The 23,169-nt window shown below is 42.9% G+C and overlaps 1 protein-coding gene across 4 annotated transcripts in view; it reads left to right on the top strand.

The window, feature by feature from the left end:
- LOC127928727 (protein kinase C alpha type-like) overlaps positions 1 to 23,169 on the top strand; it is a 303,595-nt gene that overhangs the window by 62,328 nt on the left and 218,098 nt on the right. For 2 of the 4 annotated variants that reach the window (XM_052516024.1, XM_052516021.1), the window contains exons 1-2: positions 1,717 to 2,050; positions 3,518 to 3,549. The exons of 1 other annotated variant lie outside the window; for it this stretch is intronic. In XM_052516024.1, coding sequence (XP_052371984.1) covers positions 1,881 to 2,050; positions 3,518 to 3,549 — 202 coding nt within the window. In that variant the 5' untranslated portion in view covers positions 1,717 to 1,880. Of the gene's footprint in view, positions 1 to 1,716; positions 2,051 to 3,517; positions 3,550 to 23,169 lie in introns of those variants that run through there. One more of the 4 variants, XM_052516022.1, reaches the window with a different exon arrangement.

The raw sequence follows: 23,169 nt of genomic DNA, 5'->3' as shown, positions 1-23,169 counted from the left end.
TGGCCACATTTGCAGTCCTCATGCCTCCGTGCAGCATGCCTTAGCCACGTTCACGCAGATGAGTAGGGACCTGGGCATCTTTCTTTTGGTGTTTTTCAGAGTCAGTAGAAAGGCCTCTTTAGTGTCCTAAGTGTTCATAACTGCCCTTAATTGCCTACCGTGTGTAAGCTGTTAGTGTCTTAATGACAGTTCCACAGGTGCATGTTCATTAATTGTTTATGGTTCATTGAACAAGCATGGGAAACAGCGTTTAAACCCTTTACCCTTTTCTGTGAAGAGTTATTTTTGGATTTTTAAGAATTATCTTTGAAAGACAGGGTCCTTAAAAAGGTTTATTTTTTTGCTGAGTTTACATGGTAAACCAAAATCATGATATTAATAGCATATTGTCTTTTTTATTTTTGTAATGGAAATGTTTAGGCCTATTATCAATATCATGAATTTGGTGTACTATTTATAGGGCTAGCTGGTTTGGTTTGCGAAAGTGATTGAACATGTTTTTTCAGCAAGCAATGCCATTCTTTATTCATTAGGGTCGTTCAAATAAAGGAGTTTATTTTGTATGCCTTTGATATTGTAAGTAGAAATTGGGCACCAATAATGAATGTGTTATATTCAATGAATATAGACCACATGGAAAATTCTATCAAATGTTTTATATGAATAAACACTTGTTAAAAATTCAGCATTATGTCATCCCTCTGACTTCCAGGAAGGTTCTTAACCCACTTAACCCAAACGTTTCTCCAAGTTTTCACATCATTGTAAAGCCCTAGTTGCTTTGATAAAGTCATTCCTGAAGAGTATTTATTTCATGTGATTAATGATTCATTTTAAGGTTTAAAAAATAATTCCCTCATTTTAGTGTCAACCCTGTTATGTAACCTGAACTCTTGTTTTAATATGGTAAAACTATTCCCTTTTAAATATTTGTTTTCAAAATAAACATGCTACATCTGATAGTCAAATCATAATGTAAAAGCAGGTGGGATGGTTCTACTCTTTTTGGCAATTTTCTGGTGTTTTGTAGTGGAAAACTGGGTGAGTTGAGAACATGTAAATTCTGTTACCCATAGATAGACAGGCTAGAAACTTTTTAACAATTTCATTTTCTCGTGTGAAGCTTGCACCTCCCTCTTGCACACAACAAGCTTCCAATTCCCCGTCACAATGGGATTCATGGCTGATTTAAAATTAGATTTAAAATGTTATGGTCAAACCTATTACTTTATTTGGCACTTAATTAGGTACTTACTTTAGTCTTTTTTTTACCTCTTGAGATGGGAAAAGATTTTACAAATTATTGAACATGTGCTCTTTGTGGCAGAATGTTACAATGAGGTGTAATCCAAAGATTCTTTCACCAAATCGCACATTTTAAAAGGCACCGAATTGGTGGAACGACCTAGAAATCGATGTGGCGAGGCAAGGTCATGCAGCCTGCTCACGATGAAACTAAAGAAAGTGGTCTGTGCAACAGAGGTAGATTTTGGAAACAAAAGGTTGAACTGGGATTGTCCCAGGTACAAACATATTTGTTACCAGAAATTATATAGGTCTACCTTTATGAGCTAGCCTAAATACAGATTATTTCCTGGAATAGCCTACCACTGTAGTAATAAACCTCATCCACATGATGGCAATGCTGACTTGCAATTTCCAACAGCTGCAGTTCAACACTGGATATCATATTATTGACGTCACTTGGAATGAAAAAGAAGCGCTCAGCGGTGGCTCTAGCAAAAGGGAAACCCGCTGTCCAGTGGCTATTTCGCAGTTGCGGTAGCCTATAGTATTTTAGTGAGCGTGTAGAAATACAAGTGAAGATACCTTGGAGTAAAACTGAACCGTACGACCGTGTAACCTACTTTTTTTCTGCAATGGCTGATCATCATCTTTTACATTATAGCGACTCAGCTGCGGTTGGGAACCGTTTCGCCCGCAAAGGTGCTCTGCGGCAGAAAAACGTGCATGAAGTCAAAAATCACAAATTTACTGCCAGGTTTTTCAAGCAACCAACATTCTGCAGTCATTGCACAGACTTCATATGGTAAGCATCAATGCTCTTGCGCACCCGTCATTGTGTGAAAGGGGAGAGGAAAAGTTGGTGCGCCCTCGTCATTCCGGTCGTGTTAGTGTATTTCCTTGTTTACCCTATTTGTTGTTTTGAATTATGCAAAATAGTTGCCTTATGTAAAGTGGTAAATGGTTTTGAGGCACTGCTATTAGACTTATAATTAGCCTATTAGGCGCTTATCCTCATCAAAATGTGTAATTTATTAATTCAAATGATACCTTCTGTTATTAAATTAATTGGATGTAATAGTTAGAAATGTTCAATAAATTCCATGATGCGAACAGTTAATTTCACATGTGCTATTCTCGTAAAATCATATGAAGCTCGCCATTCACCTTCCAAAAACACTCTTCTGCGCGCTTCACAACAGTGAATCAACCCACTCAGGTGATGCACCCCCTGCAGGGACGGCATGAGAGAGCCCCAGTAAGCCAGTGACTCAGCCCCTGTAATAGGGTTAGAGGCAGAGAATCCCAGTGGAAAGAGGGGAACCGGCCAGGCAGAGACAGCAAGGGCGGTTCGTTGCTCCAGAGCCTTTCTGTTCACCCTCCCACTCCTGGGCCAGACTACACTCAATCATATGACCCACTGAAGAGATGAGTCTTCAGTAAAGACTTAAAGGTTGAGACCGAGTTTGCTTCTCTGACATGGGTAGGCAGACCGTTCCATAAAAATGGAGCTCTATAGGAGAAAGCCCTGCCTCCAGCTGTTTGCTTAGAAATTCTAGGGACAATTAGGAGGCCTGCGTCTTGTGACCGTAGCGTACGTGTAGGTATGTACGGCAGGACCAAATCAGAGAGATAGGTAGGAGCAAGCCCATGTAATGCTTTGTAGGTTAGCAGTGAAACCTTAAAATCAGCCCTTGCTTTGACAGGAAGCCAGTGTAGAGAGGCTAGCACTGGAGTAATATTATAGCCTGGAGAAGTCTGAACTCTCAATCCATTGTACCTGTGCCACAGATCTTTCCATGCCTTGTCCATGCCATGTCTTATAGCCTGGAAACGTCTAAACTCCATCTACTGTAAATGAGTACCATCAAATGATATAGCAATAACCCTACTGCTAGCTCTGGTCCAGTGCATTAGTGTGCTTTCCTTTACTAGTTGAGGAAAGCTCACTACTGCCCCCATGGACCAGATCTACCCCACTGGGCACAGATGTCAGGTCATCTAATTAGTTTACATTTGGTTAAGATGTCAACATGAATTCAAAACATTTCACATCATTTGATTTAGGTTGTTTTTTTAAATGAACTAAATGCCCTTAAGACTTTTTGCAAATCCAAATTGATCCAATGTCGACACATTGATGTGTTGAAATGTGTTGAAATGACAGTGGTCCCAGTGGGACCCTACTGTATGACTTGGAGCATCAGAAGTACAGGTAAGACCACCATCTGTCCTGCTGTCACTCACTGCTCCTTCTCACTTCTTTTCACAGGGGATTTGGGAAACAAGGATTCCAGTGCCAAGGTAACCCAGTGTTCTGCCTATGTGTACATGTTTACACTCATATTTGCATGTGTACAGCAGTGGCGGTTCTAGACCATTTCGGGGGGGGGGGGCAAGCTGGGGCCAGTTGTACTTTTAGAGGGGCCAGTTACATTATCATTTTCTTCACTGGATGCAGGCAAAAGACCTTGTTCATAATCATCATCATTGCCACTGTCTAATAACAGATGTAGAGAACGATAACTAATTTCTGCTGTGTAAAAATGATTTCATACTCCACATTTAGGGTGGCCACAAGGGGTTCCAAAATTGTCACAGGGGCACTGGTCGCCCCTGCCCCCCAGAACCGCTAGTGATGTACAGTAATTTACAGGTGTACACTCATGTTAGCTTGGCATTAGGTATCCAATTTCCATATACTGTATGATGCACTTCCTATAGTTCCAGTACCAACAGTTAATCATTAATAGTCATACCACTGTACAAGGGGATGTTGAACTGTCCACAAGCCAGTTTGGTTGATGTCAAATTCACTAGCAATCTACAAGTGAAGATGCCAGCTGCTTGTTCCTTTTTATGGTTACTGTACATCTCAAAGCCCTGCTCAGAGTGCAACAATGTCTGCTATTCTTCCAAGAGCAAGGATACAGTCAGTGAAGGCTTCTGAATCCACCAGCACCAAAGTACTTCCCCATAGACAACAGTTTAGACACATTGTGTGTAGTCTAGTAGGGCTCATTGAGTGTGTTAAACTGTTCCGTCCAGACAGTGAGGTGATGACTGGCTAATCACTGGCTGGAGATTTAACTGCTCTTACATGTATACTTTATGCAGTCTGTTCTCCTGAAGTGTAAACCCATCATACCATAATTCTATTCTCATTATTGTTCAGACAAGATGCTGCGTCTTTCTTATAGCTTGTTGATAATCAGGTCATTATTCACTCTTCCTCAGTAACTCTTAATATCTGGCAAAAACTTGGATGGGGCCAGTGTTCTCAAATTTACTTCAAAAGTGCAGCATTGCCCCTTTTCAGGCTTCTCCCAAATATGGCATTCGCTAACAGTCTTCCACAGAAAAGTTCAACTACAGTACACTGCCTTTGTCAGTGCACTTTCACATTCTGTTTGATGAATTAATGTGCATGCAGAGCCACTTAATATGACTAAATACCAACGGTATCAGTTCTCTAGTCACAGCTGGAGGCCTTTGATTAGTCACTTTAAGACTGGTTGGAAAAGTTAGTGAAGGATTTACAGCAATACCCAAGTTCCCAGTATCTGAAATGTAATTGTGTGTTTGAATCTCTCGGAGTCAAATTGTAACTATGGGGAAGGGTAAAGGAAAACTGACTGGTCGATTGTAAGCAATAGCAAATCTAAGTTCCCAAAGTAACCATTGCATTCAGAACAGCAAAATATAATTCCATGCCAAAAGTTTATTGGACATTCGCGCATCACCAAGGGGGATGAACGTCATGTAGAAACTATAGGATGTAGAAAAACATTAGTACCAAGTAATCAAAGCAAATCACATCTGGAATGCCATACACGTTCACACTTCCCTTAAAGCCCATCATTCATGCATCAATTGCCAATGTCTGTGGGGAGAAACATTTGTCAGTCATCCAAATTAGACTACTGTACACATGTAGTTGTAACAGTAGCGGAGGATAGGATACTGCGCTCCTTTGGATCCAGCACTTGGTCTAAGGAGAGGCTGGTTAGGCACAGGTTTACTGATATCATGGGATACAACACTAACAGAGGGCTGGGCTGTGTCTCCTGGGGAGTAGAGGGTGTTGGAGAAAACCACTGCCTCGTTCATAGTCGTTATGGTTCTGAAAAATAATGCTGGGTGGCGGTAGAATAGGATCGTGGCAGCTGATGGGGCCCAACACACTGCTTGATCCATGGGGCCGGTTCTTGCTGCTCAGCAGCAGAGGGAGATGTGTTTCCTTTACCTTGCTGGCCACCAGTGGATTCTGGAGATGGGTGGATGTGTCTGGGCTGCCACCCATAGGAGGTCCAACATTCTGAGAGGCCTTTGGAACCCATAAGGGCAACCCACAGGGGTATTGGTTAACAGGTCCTGCTACCTCATTAACACTGGGTCTTGAAGTCTTCTGAGAGCTTCTGGCTGCTTGGGACTTGTTCTGGTTGCTCAGGGACTGAAGGACAATAATTACAACATGCCATTAATTGGGGTATTATGCCAACTGGTAATGTAATAGTATATCAATCTGATTATAATATATTCAAATTGTGATATGACAGTACACATGCTTGACACCTACCAGTCTCACTACACATGGAATGTGAGAGCCTGGAGTGGTGGTTAGACGACATCTGTCCCTCGGTGTTAACAAACCAGCAGTATCCTGTAGAGCCGTTGCACTGCTTTGGGAGGGCCTTGTTACATTGGGGTACATAGGCTCCAGGAATATTGGGGGTATTGGCTCTAGCCTGCTCACACAGGATCAGGGCTGGATAGAAAGTGTAGACATTCAGCTTCAGGTAGCTCATTAAGTTAGGTTTAATATAATAACGTGATAATTTAACATGACATGAGTTGATAAACATTTAGATTTATACTGTCATAACATCATAAAATACTATTTAAGTGACAGTGTTGGCAATAGCCCAAAATGACAGGAAGCATAGCAGATGGAGTTACTTCAGTGCCACCAGAAATGTTCATTGGTTTTGTATTCAGAACGTGAAATTCAATATTTGAATGTGTAGTGCACAAATGTCATTTATAAAATTATTTGAAACTGAATCAAATTAATATTGCAGTTAAACTCAGTTTATTTTAATAAACATGTTTCTGCATGTACATTGATTGCTCTTCTACTACAAGGAAAGCACATTTTTCTAAGCAAACCCAAATCTTAGGAGTTGCACTTAATGCGTTATTTAGATGGTGGTTCCAGTTTAGATAGATAAATGTAGTGAAGTCTCCTTGGCAGTCTCCTTGGCAGGGCCAGTGGGGTGGATAAGCTGGGCATGGACTCCCAGAAAGAATGTGCCCTCCCTCAGTTGTTGCCCCATAAAGTGTTATGAATTACATTGGCCCGGTTTTACCAATGTAGTGCCGCAAGGCCTGCCAGTAGTGCAGACGGGACAGAGGCTATATGCTGGCTGCGCTCATGATCTGAGGGGGATGTAATATTAACATCTGAAAATGCATTCTGATTGGGAACCTTGCCATGCAATGTAATTAAGGTACTCCCTTTACCTTATTTAGGAAGCTAATTTGACCCCGCACTGGGTGGGATCCAATGGACTTTCACAGAGAGCGATGTCGAGCAACTTGCTGGCCCAACCGTCAAGGTTGAGAGCCTAGCAGCAAATTTAATATTGGCCCATCAAGAGTGACGCAAAGTAAAATCGCAACCGCTGCCAGCGAACCCCACTCAGTTCTTCAAAAGATATGGCGGGCCTTTGTCAGTAATGCAGAGTGCAGTTGGCACTGAAAAATTAGGGACATCACAGCAATGTGCAAACACTCTCCACCCTGAAGAACGTATTCAGTGAAGAGATGCAGCATGTCAGGTCAACGAAAAGCCCAGCTGGCATTTGAGCGTGACCTGCCAAGTACATTTCAACAGGAAGGAGAATGGCTCAGAAAGGTCTGAGGTTCAACACAGCAACTCTAAAATGGGCAACTACAACTTTATGGCCCTGGCTGCCGTGCCAGAGTTAATACAATTCCCTCATGTACTGGTTGTTCGGCAGATTTTATGCAAACTAGAGTTTAGGCCTTTGCTTTTTACTGCAATGCATCTTTTAGATATGCGATTGTCATTGCTTGCATGTGTAACCAGTGTTAAATGGTTAGCTAGTTAGTGGGGTGCGGGCTAATAGCGTTTCAAAATGATGGTTTCGCTTGAGACCTTGAAGTACTCGTTTCCCTTGCTCTGCAAGGGCCACCACGGCTTTTGTGGAGCGATGGGTAACAGTGTTTCGAGGGTGACTTGGTGTACAGAAGGTGTCTGGTTTGAGCCCAGGTAGGGGCGAGGACGGAAGCAAAGCTGTTGCACATGAGACTAATTGCTAGATCTACAGCTTTGCGTCATATGATGGTATAGGGACAATGACCAATGTAGACTACTGGTTGTGCGGTGAGGTGAGCCCTGGCAGGTGCTCCTGTGGTCTGACAGGTTCACCTTGTTGGTGCCGAAATTGGCAGCTAACGTTACCCTTTCAGAGCACAGACTGGCGATAGCCTTCGGTCCATGGTCCTGAATTAATGTTACGGTGTGCCTTTTTAATGAGCACATCTTGGGCTACCAGTCTTCGTGAGGCTCCTCTTCAACATGGTGTGCAAAATGACAGTTTCGTATATGGCTGCATTTCAGATATGCTTGGATTGTTTAAGTCGCAATAGTATAACCAATAGTATAGCCTACTGAAAGTAGTAAGTTAACTACATTAGTCTGTGCGATAATATTGACATATATATATATATCACTTTTACAGTAGCTTATGACAATGAGTGGGCCTTCACGCGGTGTGCTCAGAATGGACATTCACTCTTAATTGGAGACGATTCAAAATTGGCTACTACCATGTATGACATTTCACAGCCATGCATATAGAAGATGCACCTAGTTTGCTTTTCTGAAAATCCCACAGAAAATATTTTGCACCTGGAGAAGTAGTGGCTTGGTTACGGTCATTGCGTAGTGTCAAGTGTGACAGCCTATAGTTGCATTTAGTGACGTTTAAGCCATGCAGTGGGGCACATTCTCTTGTGTTATTATATAAAGCAACAGTTGTGTACATTGTTTTGTTACATTTGAACAGTAGGATTAATCATCTTGTGTTTAGGGCTCCAAAGCAATACTAAACCAAACATGTCCCATGTTTAATGAACTGAAATAACATCCCAGAAACGCATGCATACGCACACAAAAACTCCACAAACTCCACAAATTGGTTACATCCCTGAGAATCTATCCAGTGCAGTTGGGCATCGTGAGGCCCATTGTCGTGCCATTCATCCACCGCCTCATGGTTCAACATAATGCACAGCCCCATGTATCTGCACAAAATTCCTGGAAGCTGAAAAGCTTCCATAGTAGCGGTATCTCACACTAATGTGTCTTCCTTGTGCATGTTGCTGAGAGTTCAGGAATGGAGTGTTGAGGTAGTATTTGAGGTACTAGAGCCACATTCATAAGAACATTAAACATTAGATTCAGGAACCACTTGGTACAGCCAGCTCACCATAGTGTTTCACTGTTTCCATCTACCTTTCCTGGCAGACAAAGTACCAGACTGTTTTCAAACCAAATGCATCCAAGTTTAATTAACTTCAGTAAGCTTGAAAACAATACAATAACATAGCCTATAAATAAATATTGAATTGGAATAGAATTAAAAGACTGAACAGTCATGAAACAGTTAACTGTTTCAATTTGTGCAAAACAAATGAGAATTTACATTCAATTTCTGGTGGCACCGAAATCACTCCTTACCCATGTTGCCAAGGACAAACATACTGGCCAGGGAAACTGGAATGAGAGAACTCCATAGTAGCAGTTTAAACTCCATAAAGGTAAATAGTTTAAGAAACCCTGCCCTAGGCTATGGTTCAGGACCAAAGGGGGGCCCTGGGCATGTCAAAGGTCAGTCACTACAATACTTCTACACCATCCTTAAGTTGGGTCATGGGATGACAATTTGTCATTTGGGGCTCAAGTTTAAGAACCCTGGCCTAAGACACAAAAATAAGACTAGAGGCTAAACAAATACATCAGGTCAAATCAAAGTATTGTGACATTTTTCAAAATAAGGAAGGAAATAGTGCAGGAGAGGGAATGAGGGTAATGGAGGGAGAGAGAATGAGGGGAATGGAGGGAGAGAGAATGAGGGGAATGGAGGGAGAGAGAATGAGGGGAATGGAGGGAGAGAGAATGGGGGGAATGGAGGGAGAGAGAATGAGGGGAATGGAGGGAGAGAGAATGAGGGGAATGGAGGGAGAGAGAATGGAGGGAGAGAGAATGAGGGGAATGGAGGGAGAGAGAATGAGGGGAATGGAGGGAGAGAGAATGAGGGGAATGGAGGGAGAGAGAATGAGGGGAATGGAGGGAGAGAGAATGAGGGGAATGGAGGGAGAGAGAATGAGGGGAATGGAGGGAGAGAGGGGAATGGAGGGAGATGGAGGGAGAGAGAATGAGGGGAATGGAGGGAGAGAGAATGGGGGAATGAGAGGGAGAGAGAATGGGGGAATGGAGGGAGAGAGAATGAGGGGAATGGAGGGAGAGAGAATGAGGGGAATGGAGGGAGAGATAATGAGGGGAATGGAGGGAGAGAGAATGAGGGGAATGGAGGGAGAGAGAATGAGGGGAATGGAGGGAGAGAGAATGAGGGGAATGGAGGGAGAGAGAATGAGGGGAATGGAGGGAGAGAGAATGAGGGGAATGGAGGGAGAGAGAATGAGGGGAATAGAGGGAGAGAGAATGAGGGGAATGGAGGGAGAGAGAATGGGGGGAATGGAGGGAGAGAGAATGGGGGGAATGGAGGGAGAGAGAATGAGGGGAATGGAGGGAGAGAGAATGAGGGGAATGGAGGGAGAGAGAATGAGGGGAATGGAGGGAGACAGAATGAGTTAAATGGAGGGAGAGAGAATGAGTTAAATGGAGGGAGAGAGAATGAGTTAAAAGGAGGGAGAGAGAATGAGGGGAATGGAGGGAGAGAGAATGAGGGGAATAGAGGGAGAGAGAGTACAGGTTAAGTAGGGAGAGAGAGAATGAGGGGAATGGAGGGAGAGAGAGTGTGCATGTACATTGTAATGAAAAGAGAGGTAGTGCTGCTCCCCCCTCTCACCTCCTAAGGTCGGTGCCTGGCCTCGGAGCCTCTAGCGTCCCTGTGCCCTTCTCATGTTAGCTCTGTCACAGCACAGGGTCACGGTACAGAGTAGCGATGCTCCAGGGGGCAGGTCTGAAGCCTTAATTAACTGTCAGTCCACACCACCAGGCTGCACTGCCACACGATGGGCTAAACGCTGGAGAGTCCACTGATTTATCACCAATTTACCACTATTGAAATTAAATGGAGAGGGTAGATGTTTAGATGCACTCTATAGGACAGTGATTCATAAGGCCAGGAGTGATTCATAAGGCCAGGAGTGATTCATAAGGCCAGGGGTGGTATTCTCACAGCACCTCAGAGTAGGAGTGTGGATCTAGGTTCAGGTCCTCCCTGTCCATGTAATCTGATTCAGTATAATATAAAAAGCTAAATTGATCCTACACTCTTCGAAAAAATTGTTTCATAAGTTTTTTTTGCAGAGATGGGATTCTACCAAGAACCATTTTGATCAGAAGAACCTGTTTTAGAAGACAAGGGTTATTTGTAAGGCAAAGGGTTTTACCTAGAACCCTTAACATCCTAAGAACTGTTTTTTGAAGAAAGGGTTCTTTGATGATTTTTTGGGAGGCAAGAAGGGTTCTACTTAGAACCACACTCTGTGTGTACAAAACATTAAGGACACCTTCCTAATATTGAGTTGCATGGACTCTACAAGGTGTCTAAAGCGTTCCACAGGGATGCTGGCCCATTTTCACACAGTTGTGTCAAGTTGGCTGGATGTCCTTTGGGTGGTGGTCCATTATTGATACACACACCTACTATCATACCCTGTTCAAAGGCACTTCCATCTGTTGTCTTGTCCATTCACCCTCTAGACGGCACACACACACCTACTACCATACCCTGTTCAAAGGCACTTCCATCTGTTGTCTTGTCCATTCACCCTCTAGACGGCACACACACACCTACTACCATACCCTGTTCAAAGGCACTTCCATCTGTTGTCTTGTCCATTCACCCTCTAGACGGCACACACACACCTACTACCATACCCTGTTCAAAGGCACTTCCATCTGTTGTCTTGTCCATTCACCCTCTAGACGGCACACACACACCACTACCATACCCTGTTCAAAGGCACTTCCATCTGTTGTCTTGTCCATTCACCCTCTAGACGGCACACACACACCTACTACCATACCCTGTTCAAAGGCACTTCCATCTGTTGTCTTGTCCATTCACCCTCTAGACGGCACACACACACCTACTACCATACCCTGTTCAAAGGCACTTCCATCTGTTGTCTTGTCCATTCACCCTCTAGATTGCACACACACACCTACTACCATACCCTGTTCAAAGGCACTTCCATCTGTTGTCTTGTCCATTCACCCTCTAGACGGCACACACCCACCACTCATGTCTCAATTGTTTCAATGCTTAAAAATCCTTCTTTAACCTGTCTCCTCTCCTTTCCTTCATCTACACTGATTGAAGTAGTATAAACAAGTGACATCAATAAGGGATCATGTCATGGAAAGATCTCTCCTCTCCTTTCCTTCATCTACACTGTAGCAGGTGTCATCAATAAGTTTTGTACACTCAGTGTGTGTAATATTTCCCATCATGCTCTATTGCAGGGATATTTTCAGAATTGATTTTTTTACTGTAAAATCTGTGTTTTTGTATTGGTTGGTTGATTCATTTTATGCTACACAAAGATACATAGCATACAGGTTTTTAAACTAATTCAATCTGTTAGTAATTGGATGTATTGCACCCGTTACTGAGATGGTTGTTCCAGTTTAGACGTTTGAGGTAGTAATTGTATTACATCTTCCCTTCCCTGGCAGTTGTGCTGAATACAGGTTTCAGTTGATTAGCACTTCCACTTGTTGGATATCTTTACTCTGGTTGGATTCCAATAGGAATTACACATCACTTTGCAAGCCACCATAATGTGACTTACAGGTCTGATGTGGCCTGTAAACCATAAGACTGGTGGAACCGTTCTAGGAAGGACCCTCCAAAGAAAGAAGGTTTCTTGGTAGAACCCTTCATTGAGGGTTCTGGATAAAATCCTCTCCTAAGAGTTCTACCCAGCACCAAAAAGGGTTACCCTGTATGGTTCTACTTAGTTCAGCACTCCCCCTCTGAGACGCTTTATGATCATGTGACCTGACCAGGACAAAATCTGGGTCATTAAGCTACAAGGTCAGGTTGGACCAAGTTATGCACACATCAGTCTGTTGGTATCAATATGGAACCTAGTTCAACCTAGTTCAACAACCATATCTGTTATTAGTGTGAAGCATAGAATACGGAATTAGAATACTCATTTAATAGGATCTCTGTGGTGTGAAGTCTGTATCCCACAATTGCTATACTGTACTTACTAGGGCATAATAGTGATACAATGGAACTCACATAATAAATGTTATGAATAACGGACCTGGCAGCCTAGTTAGTTGGGTTTTGGAGCTCAGAGTGGGCCAGCAGACGGAGTGGTTTTATTAAGTGTTGTTGGCCCACTGTGCAACAGTGATCATGAAGATACAGTATGTACACATGTATAATCTCACACATCTGAAAGCTAAAGCAACTGCCCGTTGTTAATACATATCCAGGCCTCTCTGCTCACAAGGCCAAATGGCTTAAGGTAATGGTCTGTTAGGACAAAGGCCTACTAAGGACAGGTGGATGATCCATACATGAAACAATAAACACAGCTCAAAGGAGACAACGTAAACATGTATTTTACAACAAATATACTTTTAACTAGAAGTAGTATAATTCATATAAAGCACAAAATGTTATATTACACGACTGACGTTTCAAAATAGATTATCTCAAACATTGCACACCACTAGGCTACACATGAGACGTGCGAGTGCACTCTAGAACACCCATCATGAGAGTCAGGCTGGTTCAATTCGATTAAAAGTTTGCTACTTTGAGTGACGGTTTCTACTGAACGACACTATTCCCAAAACATTCTTCAACAGCCTTTGAGGTACGTTTGCTCCGTTTGATGGGTGTGGAGGAGTGAATGACGTATTTAAAGGGCAGTGGAGCATTCCACTACCAAACCCCTCCCCTTTTTTCAACTGGTCATTCTGAGCAGCATCGCAATTGAACGTTCCAGTACTTTTTTTGTACAGTCAAAGTTGCAGTCATAATGTTACATACTAAACAGTGTATTTCAGACAAACTAAACAGTGTATTTCAACAGTGTATTTTAAACAGTGTATTTCAGACAAACTAAACAGTGTATTTTTTTTTGACAAACTAAACAGTGTATTTCAGACAAACTAAACAGTGTATTTCAGACAAACTAAACAGTGTATTTCAGACAAACTAAACAGTGTATTTCAGACAAACTAAACAGTGTATTTCAGACAAACTAAACAGTGTATTTCAGACAAACTAAACAGTGTATTTCAGACAAACTAAACAGTGTATTTCAGACAAACTAAACAGTGTATTTCAGACAAACTAAACAGTGTATTTCAGACAAACTAAACAGTGTATTTCAGACAAACTAAACAGTGTATTTCAGACAAACTAAACAGTGTATTTCAGACAAAATAAACAAACAGTGTATTTCAGACAAAAAACAGTAAACAAAATAAACAGTGTATTTCAGACAAACTAAAAATTTCAGACAAAATAAACAACATCATGACTTTATCTAAGCATGAATGTAAATAAATACTACTGGTAACATATACAAATGCGATCTCTTATCTGAACATGAGTAAATAGGCAACTTTAATTACACGCGATAGTGAGAGACAACAAACCATAAAGGAGATATATTAGCGATAGGCCTATTCCTCAAAGCCTGAATCGTCACAATCAACAAATGGTATGTGCTGGAATCTTCTCATGAGCAGAGTAGCCTAACCTTGATGCCAGAACTCACATGGAAAGCTTGTGAGAGACAGGAGTGGAGCAGTGAGCTATGCATAGGACTGTAGGCCTATGTGGATGTGTTGGAAGGTGGAATGCTCTGAGGGCTGTGAGCTGATGATCCATGCCCACCAACACACATTGAAAGTGGGATGATATGATAACAGACGCGTGTTCTTGGACATGCAGAGTGCTTGTTCTTGGAAAGACCAGGGATCTGAAACGTCTGCCAGTTGGATTCTCCGTCCCAGGAGATGTGTCTATGCTCCCTCTCTCTCAACCTCATGGGATGGACATATACTGGCTTTTTGTAGTTCCTGTTCCCTCAGTTGTGTGTGTGTGTGTGTGTGTGTGTGTGTGTGTGTGTGTGTGTGCATATGGTACAGTGTGTGGGGTACATTGTTTGAAAGTGTGTTAGGTTCATTGTTCAATGCCCTTGATATCTAGGCCTTTTCTTTAGATATTGAGAACTCACCTCCTATCATATGGCAAACAATTCCCACAGGACACAGGCTTCACTGAATCTCCCCTCACCACAGTAAAGACATCTCATCTTGAAATGGACTGAACTGAATAGAATACAATCAAATAAAATAGAACAGAATAGAATAGAACAGAATAGAATAGAAACCTCAGCTTGAACTGAGAGGAGAGTATGGTTGATTAAGTAGGGCAATTCCACTGGAACAGAATGACACTGAGACTCCGATTTTTCACTTTAAAATGTATGTCTAAACCTAGTGCATACCGTACAGCACTGGCAGGGAACAGCTAGTCTGAATATGACCCCACTGCTTCATCTGTACCACAGAGGTCAGAGGCTACCTTATCTGCACCAAGGATGACAGTGAATGTTCTGTCATATGTAGAGAGACCTTATGCATGACTGCTGAGAGTTGCCATGAGATGGTACAAATCATTTGTCCTAAATCTTGGGATTCATACTTGTATCCCTTTTTTAACTCTTCATGATAGAGATCTCAATGCCTGTGCCTTTCTCCAACTGTTTATTTATTCAATGAGCTGTACGTGTGAGGCACTAGGCAAGCTTTTCAGTTTAAGGATAATGAATATTTGCATCATACCTCACTGGGGACTATTTGGGCTTCAATCATACTTTTATATTTTAAGCAGAGGGGATATTGCACGCTTGTTGTATAACATAAATGTGTCATTCCTCTCCTGTGGCTATTGGGGCTTTAATAATACCGTTTCTATTTATTTAAACTACAGTCTATGGGACTTGTACTGTAACATCATACTCTAACATTTGCGTCTCAATCTCACAGCATAATCTCCTGCAACAGCATCTCGTAAAGCGATGCCAAGCCGACTGCCTTGAGTACAAGATGAGTTATCAATTACCCAGGAAGCCTTTGCCCTATAAAGGAATTATTGGAACGATGATGAAGTCCCTCTCTCTGTGATGGTACATTTCTATCATTTAAACTGCTATTAGTTTATGGTTGCTGGGCCGTGGTCGGGTAAAGGGCTGCGGCAGGGATCCCGCTGTGCAGTACGAAGACCTGACGGCAGGTATCTCATTGTCCTGCAGTGCTTTCCAGGTGACCAGCCTCCCTTGCCTCTTTTCTCTGCCCACCTCCACAGCAGAGGTTAGTGGAAGGGAGCGTGGGCCGGAGTAGTGGCGAGGTGAGACGTCTTTATTGTAGTGTGTCTTAGTGTGGGAGGAGGCTGAGCACCCTGCAGCTCCCATGGGGCTGTGTACTCTACTCACTTGGAGCCATTTGGTTGGTATTACTCAGAATGGGAGTGTGTGTACAGTGGATGTGTGTGTGTGATATTGGCCTGTGTGCGTGAGTGCGTGTGTGTGTGTGCATATGGTCTGTGTGTGTGTCTGTGTGAGTGTCTGTGTATTGGAAGGATGGAGTTGTGTGCGTGCGTGTGTGTGTGTGTGTGTGTGACTGTGTAGAGGTCACAAGATCAGTTTCAAATGTATTTGCTTTCTTAGTTTCTTTCAGAAGTCTGTATGCATATTGTTCAGAGGTAGAGGTAACCGCGGTAACTAAGGTAATTCCTGGTTATTGGCCAGTCTAGTTTGATCTGGTTCTAGTGGACTTTGTAAAGGTCACTGGCTGGGATCCACGGTCCACTGTGGAGACGTTGTATCACTGTCATATGGCCATGCTGAGACACTGGCCCATTCACAGGTCTCTGTCTCTCTCTGTCTCTGTCTCTCTCTCTGTCTCTCTCTCTGTCTCTCTCTCTCTCTGTCTCTCTCTCTCTCTCTGTCTCTCTGTCTCTCTCTGTCTCTCTGTCTCTCTCTCTCTCTCTCTCTCTCTCTGTCTCTCTCTCTCTCTCTCTCTCTCTCTGTCTCTCTCTCTCTCTCTGTCTCTCTCTGTCTCTGTCTCTCTCTCTCTCTCTGTCTCTCTGTCTCTCTCTCTCTCTCTCTCTCTCTCTCTCTCTCTCTCTCTCTCTCTCTCTGTCTCTCTGTCTCTCTCTCTCTCTCTGTCTGTCTGTCTGTCTGTCTGTCTGTCTCTCTCTCTCTCTCTCTCTCTCTCTCTCTCTCTGTCTCTCTCTCCTGCTTCTGTCTCTCTGCCTCCCCTGCTCTCTTTGCTTTCTCTCTTTCTCTCTTTAACAGAAACATTCTCTCTCTTCCGATCTCACTACCTATCCCCCCTTTCTGTCGTGTCTCACACAATTTGCTGAAATAATCGCTCCTGTCCAATCTAGCTTTTTCAGACAACCTGAAGAGTTGATGGGATGTGTGATATGAAATCGTGAATCATAAAACACATTGTCACCCTGGCAGAACTCTCAGTTTAGAATGAAACAAACTGTAATTCAGCCATCAGGCCAAGTGTTATGGAAGAGACCTTGTAAGTGAAGCAGAACAGGATGCAAACAGATTGTCATATCAAGCAGATGAGATATTGATATCCAATATTAAAGGGAAAATCCACCTAAAATCACATATTCCTTCAATTAAGTGTTAAATAACACTAATATGTGAGAACAATATTGTTGTGGACCCTCTGTTAAATTCTACATTTCTCGAGGTCGGAATATCGTAAAAATATGATCAATGACTCATTGGAGAGAAGACATCCTCCCGAGTTATGACATCGGCCAGTATTGAAGTCTGACAGGTATGATAGATGTTTTCACCATCTAAAAGTCCTGTTCATATTTACTTCCAGTGTAGTGAGAGAGACTTTATCGCGGTTGTACGTAATGGCAAACAGATTTCTGCCTGGTTAAACGCCAATAACGCAGATACACATAAAAACATGAAATGACCCAGGGAATCGATAGAACATCCCTCAGAGATGCGAAAAAAACAAAATAACATTAAAAATGGGTGACCCTTTCCTTTAAGTAATAGGTCTTCACCAATGCTGCCCAAATGTGGCAGTGTTAGCTTTTGCTTAGCGTCAGTGAGTGTCAATGATGTCTGTTCTACGTGGATCCATCTATGACAGTGTGTGTGAGTGTCTGTGTGTGTTTGTGTCTGTGTGTGTGTGACTTGGATCAGTCATGGCCACAGTGACACGGAAGTTCTCTTCTCTCCTCTCCTTTCTTCTCGGCCCCGTGGCCCTTTGATGTGGAGTGGCTGTGGAGCTGGCAGTGCCATCTGGAGAGCTTAGCCCAGGGCCAGGAGGAGAGCAGGAGAGGAAAAGAGCGTCTGGACAGGGTCTAGAGATTTAGAGAGAACAGAGAGGAGGGGAAGAAGGATGTGTAGCGTGAGGGACAACCCATAGATACTATACCATGTCAACCTCTAACCTGTTACAGAAGGGAGAGAGAGGGGAAGTCATAGTGTGCTGAGTGGTTCTGAGTCCTGTCCAGCTGTGCTGAGTGGTTCTGAGTCCTGTTCCAGATAAAGAGGAGAGGCCAGTGAGAAAGAGTCCAAGCTGGATGTGGTCTAATGTGAGAGAAGGAGAGAACGAGTGAAGAAGAGAGAGAGATGGGGAGGAAAAGGAAAGAGAGAGAAGGAGAGGTTCCAGACATCAGTAGTGCTTAGTGGTTCTGGGTCCTGTTCCAGACATCAGCAGTGCTGAGTGGTTCTGGGTCCTGTTCCAGACATCAGCAGTGCTGAGTGGTTCTGGGTCCTGTTCCAGACATCAGCAGTGCTGAGTGGTTCTGAGTCCTGTTCAGCAGTGCTGAGTGGTTCTGAGTCCTGTTCCAGACATCAGCAGTGCTGAGTGGTTCTGAGTCCTGTTCAGCATCAGCAGTGCTGAGTGGTTCTGAGTCCTGTTCCAGGCATCAGTAGTGCTGAGTGGTTCTGAGTCCTGTTCCAGGCATCAGTAGTGTTGAGTGGTTCTGAGTCCTGTTCCAGACATCAGCAGTGCTGAGTGGTTCTGAGTCCTGTTCCAGAGTCCTGTTCATCAGACATCAGCAGTGCTGAGTGGTTCTGAGTCCTGTTCCAGTGCTGAGTGGTTCTGAGTCCTGTTCCTGAGTGGTTCTGAGTCCTGTTCCAGACATGTGTGCTGAGTGGTTCTGAGTCCTGTTCCAGACATCAGCAGTGCTGAGTGCTGTTCAGTGGTTCTGAGTCCTGTTCCAGACATCAGTAGTGCTGAGTGGTTCTGAGTCCTGTTCAGCATCAGTGCTGAGTGGTTCTGAGTCAGTAGTGTGTGCTGAGTGGTTCTGAGTCCTGTTCCAGACAGGTGGTTCTGAGTCCTGTTCAGTCCTGTTCCAGTGCTGAGTGGTTCTGAGTCCTGTTCAGCTGTGCTGAGTGGTTCTGAGTCCTGTTCCAGGCATCAGTAGTGCTGAGTGGTTCTGAGTCCCGTTCCAGGCATCAGTAGTGTTGAGTGGTTCTGAGTCCTGTTCCAGACATCAGCAGTGCTGAGTGGTTCTGAGTCCTGTTCCAGGCATATTATCAGTAGTGCTGAGTGGTTCTGAGTCCTGTTCCAGGCATCAGTAGTGCTGAGTGGTTCTGAGTCCTGTTCCAAAGTGACATTAAGGTTAGCTTGACTCAGAACAGAACATTAATTAAGAACAGCTAAAATATACACTCTTGAAATATGTGACACAACTCCTGATCTGAGCTCAGTTCAACATCTTATATTTACATTTACAGTGAGTGTCTCACTTTGCTGTGCACTAAATTATTAAGGACTGAAACCTGTCTGTGTAGGTTGCCCCACTCCGCTCTCCAGGAGACTCTGTCCCCTGCAGGTGATATCATCATGTATGATATGTTAGTTACAATGACGAGTGGACCGGTGACACATGCCCGGCAACCAGGCTGTCACTTAGTGAGCCCTAATGGCAGCGTGGGAGGAGAGCCGAACAGTGGACCTCATTAACCAATCAAAGGAGCAGAAGTGTGGGGGCAGCGGAACGGGGGAGAGAGTGAGACAGTGAGTTACACTAGCTAGAGCTTTCTTATGATGGAGACATGAAACAATAAACATCTTACACAACCAAAGGCTGGCTCAGCCATGCTGATTCTCTTCTTCAAATATGGCCTATCTCTGTGTCTCAGATGCTGAGGAGGAGCCTTGTACCACCAAGCTGCTCAGTGTTTGAAGACAGCTGGGCTTGGTTGGTTGGAGTGTGGTTTTGTAGTTTCTTGGTTTACCACAATAAAGCTCTGCTATAGGATATTATTATATGGGCTCAGAGCTTACCTGGTCATGTTGTAGGCTACCTGTTACTAAATAATACATGTTTTAAATAGATGGGGATTTGTTAGACTCTATTTCCCTCTGGGTGTTTCAGTTGCTCAAGCAGTTCCATATGAAGGTGACTTCTGTGCAGTACTTCTCATCAAGTTGAGTGTTGACTCGTGTCATACTTGCAGGGAACAGTGTGAGTCCAGGCCATTAGTTTAAAAGCCCATTTAATTACTTCTCCATTTAATGGTGTCCTTAATTTACTGTATCTTATCTGCCCGCAAGACTCACCCAAGAACCAAAACTCTGTGTATTTTATTACTTTTTAAATTTATAGTTAAGAATCTACATTGAACAAAAATACAAGTGCATCATGCAATAATTTCAAAGATTTTACTGAGTTACAGTTCGTATAAGGAAATCAGTCAATTGAAATGAATTCATTAGGCCCTAATCTATGTATTTCACATGACTGGGAATACAGATATGCATCTGTTGGTCACAGATACCTTGAAAATAAAAGATAGAGGCATGTATCCGATCTGTTTTATCAGCCATACCCAAAAGGCCTAGACATCCGCACTACATATCATACAGATATGTTACTCTAGAAAAGCATGTGCAGTATGCAGGGTTGGGGTGTAACGGATTACATGGAATCAGTTACATGTGAAGGATTACTAAAAATTGTAACTGTAATCCGTTACGTTACCAGCAAAAAAAATGTGATCAGATTACAGATACTTTTGAAAAACGAAATGATTACTTTGAGGATTACTTATAAATTCATAAAGGATGTTTGCGGGAAAAAAATCTTTGACACTTTTCTGTTTTCTCCATGATATTCAAATCAGCATTGAAAAAAGGCGCACGTTTAAGTTTGTTCCACCTGAGAGAGTCTGACAACAAGTCAGAGACCACTATGAGGACACACCAACTGGGTTTGATGCATTGTGGGAAAAAAGCAGGAATAGGCTTTTGTAGGCTACAGTTCAAGATATCTCTTCCAATGATATGACTGTTGTCGGCATCCAAAGATTATCCAACTTGAATAAACGCTTGGCGGTAAGGATGACAGCAGCGGTTTAGTCTACGGTGATACGGATGTCACTTATTATTGTTATCCACATAGCGCATTGATGTGAATCACACTGCTGCTCTTTAATTTACCTATTTACTCCTTACGGATTGTGGTTGTTGTGGATGGCTGTTCACAAATCTAAATGTGTATTTGGTAATGGTTGAATTCCAGAAGTTTAAGCTGCCTATCAATCATTGTTTTTGAAACCAGTGAACAGCCAGTGAAAAATGTGCTCTTGCAACAGCTGCATAGTGCGGAACAAAGCCTATGGAATACAAGTGGGGCTTTTTTTCTTCAGTATTGCTCAAAGCAGGCCATTCCATGAGCCCCATCAGTCCTCCATGACAACAAAATCATAAACAACAGAGTAGGGCTGGCTAATACATCCTTAGTTTTTGGGTCATGCTCAGGTAAAACAATGTGGCTGATATGTCCTTAGTGTTGGGGTCATGCTCAGGTAAAACAATGTGGCTAATATGTCCTTGGTGTTGGGGTCATGCTCAGGTAAAACAATGTGGCTGATATGTCCTTAGTGTTATCATGGTCAGGTAAAACCATTTGGCTAATATGTCCTTAGTGTTGGGGTCATGCTCAGGTAAAACAATGTGGCTAATATGTCCTTAGTGTTGGGGTCATGCTCAGGTAAAACAATGTGGCTAATATGTCCTTAGTGTTGGGGTCATGGTCAGGTAAAACCATTTGGCTAATATGTCCTTAGTGTTGGGGTCATGCTCAGGTAAAACAATGTGGCTAATATGTCCTTAGTGTTGGGGTCATGCTCAATGGTAAAACAATGGTAAAACAATGCTAATATGTCCTTAGTGTTGGGGTCATGCTCAGGTAAAACAATGTGGCTAATATGTCCTTGCTCAGTGTTAATATGTCCTTAGTGGGGGTCATGCTCAGGTAAAACAATGTGGCTGATATGTCCTTAGTGTTGGGGTCATGCTCAGGTAAAACAATGTGGCTGATATGTCCTTAGTGTTGGGGTCATGCTCAGGTAAAACAATGTGGCTGATATGTCCTTAGTGTTGGGGTCATGCTCAGGTAAAACAATGTGGCTGATATGTCCTTAGTGTTGGGGTCTTAGTGTTATGTCCTTAGTGGGTCATGCTCAGGTAAAACAATGTGGCTAATATGTCCTTAGTGTTGGGGTCAAAAAACAATGTGGCTAATATGTCCTTAGTGTTGGGGTCATGCTCAGGTAAAACAATGTGGCTATGTCCTTAGTGGCTAAATGTCCTTACAATGTCCTTAGGTTGGGGTCATGCTCAGGTAAAACAATGTGGCTAATATGTCCTTAGTGTTGGGGTCATGCTCAGGTAAAACAATGTGGCTGATATGTCCTTAGTGTTGGGGTCATGCTCAGGTAAAACAATGTGGCTAATATGTCCTTAGTGTTGGGGTCATGCTCAGGTAAAACAATGTGGCTAATATGTCCTTAGTGTTGGGGTCATGCTCAGGTAAAACCATTTGGCTAATATGTCCTTAGTGTTGGGGTCATGGTCAGGTAAAACCATTTGGCTAATATGTCCTTAGTGTTGGGGTCATGCTCAGGTAAAACAATGTGGCTAATATGTCCTTAGTGTTGGGGTCATGCTCAGGTAAAACAATGTGGCTAATACGTCCTTAGTGTTGGGGTCATGCTCAGGTAAAACAATGTGGCTAATACGTCCTTAGTGTTGGGGTCATGCTCAGGTAAAACAATGTGGCTGATATGTCCTTAGTGTTGGGGTCATGCTCAGGTAAAACAATGTGGCTAATACGTCCTTAGTGTTGGGGTCATGCTCAGGTAAAACAATGTGGCTGATATGTCCTTAGTGTTGGGGTCATGCTCAGGTAAAACAATGTGGCTAATATGTCCTTAGTGTTGGGGTCATGCTCAGGTAAAACAATGTGGCTGATATGTCCTTAGTGTTGGGGTCAAGCTCAGGTAAAACAATTTGGCTGATCTGTACTTTCATATTTCCAAGTCCTATTCTTGAATAATAAGGGGTATAACAGTTATTGGAATGACTGGAATTCTGCTAGACTTTGTATAATTCCTTTTCATAATTCCTGACATTTAATCCGAGTAAAAAATCCCTGATTTAGGTCAGTTGGGATCAACACTTTATTTTTAAGAATGTGAAATGTCAGAATAATAGTAGAGAGAATAATTTATTTCAGCTTTTATTTCTTTCATCACATTCCCAGTGGGTCAGAAGTTTACATACGTTCAATTAGAATTTGGTAGCATTGCCTTTAAATT

Source organism: Oncorhynchus keta, unplaced genomic scaffold, assembly GCF_023373465.1.
Source record: "Oncorhynchus keta strain PuntledgeMale-10-30-2019 unplaced genomic scaffold, Oket_V2 Un_scaffold_3567_pilon_pilon, whole genome shotgun sequence".
In the NCBI taxonomy this organism is placed as follows: Eukaryota; Metazoa; Chordata; class Actinopteri; order Salmoniformes; family Salmonidae; genus Oncorhynchus; species Oncorhynchus keta.
Note: the sequence above shows the minus strand (reverse complement) of the source record. Positions and strands in the feature narration are given on the sequence as shown.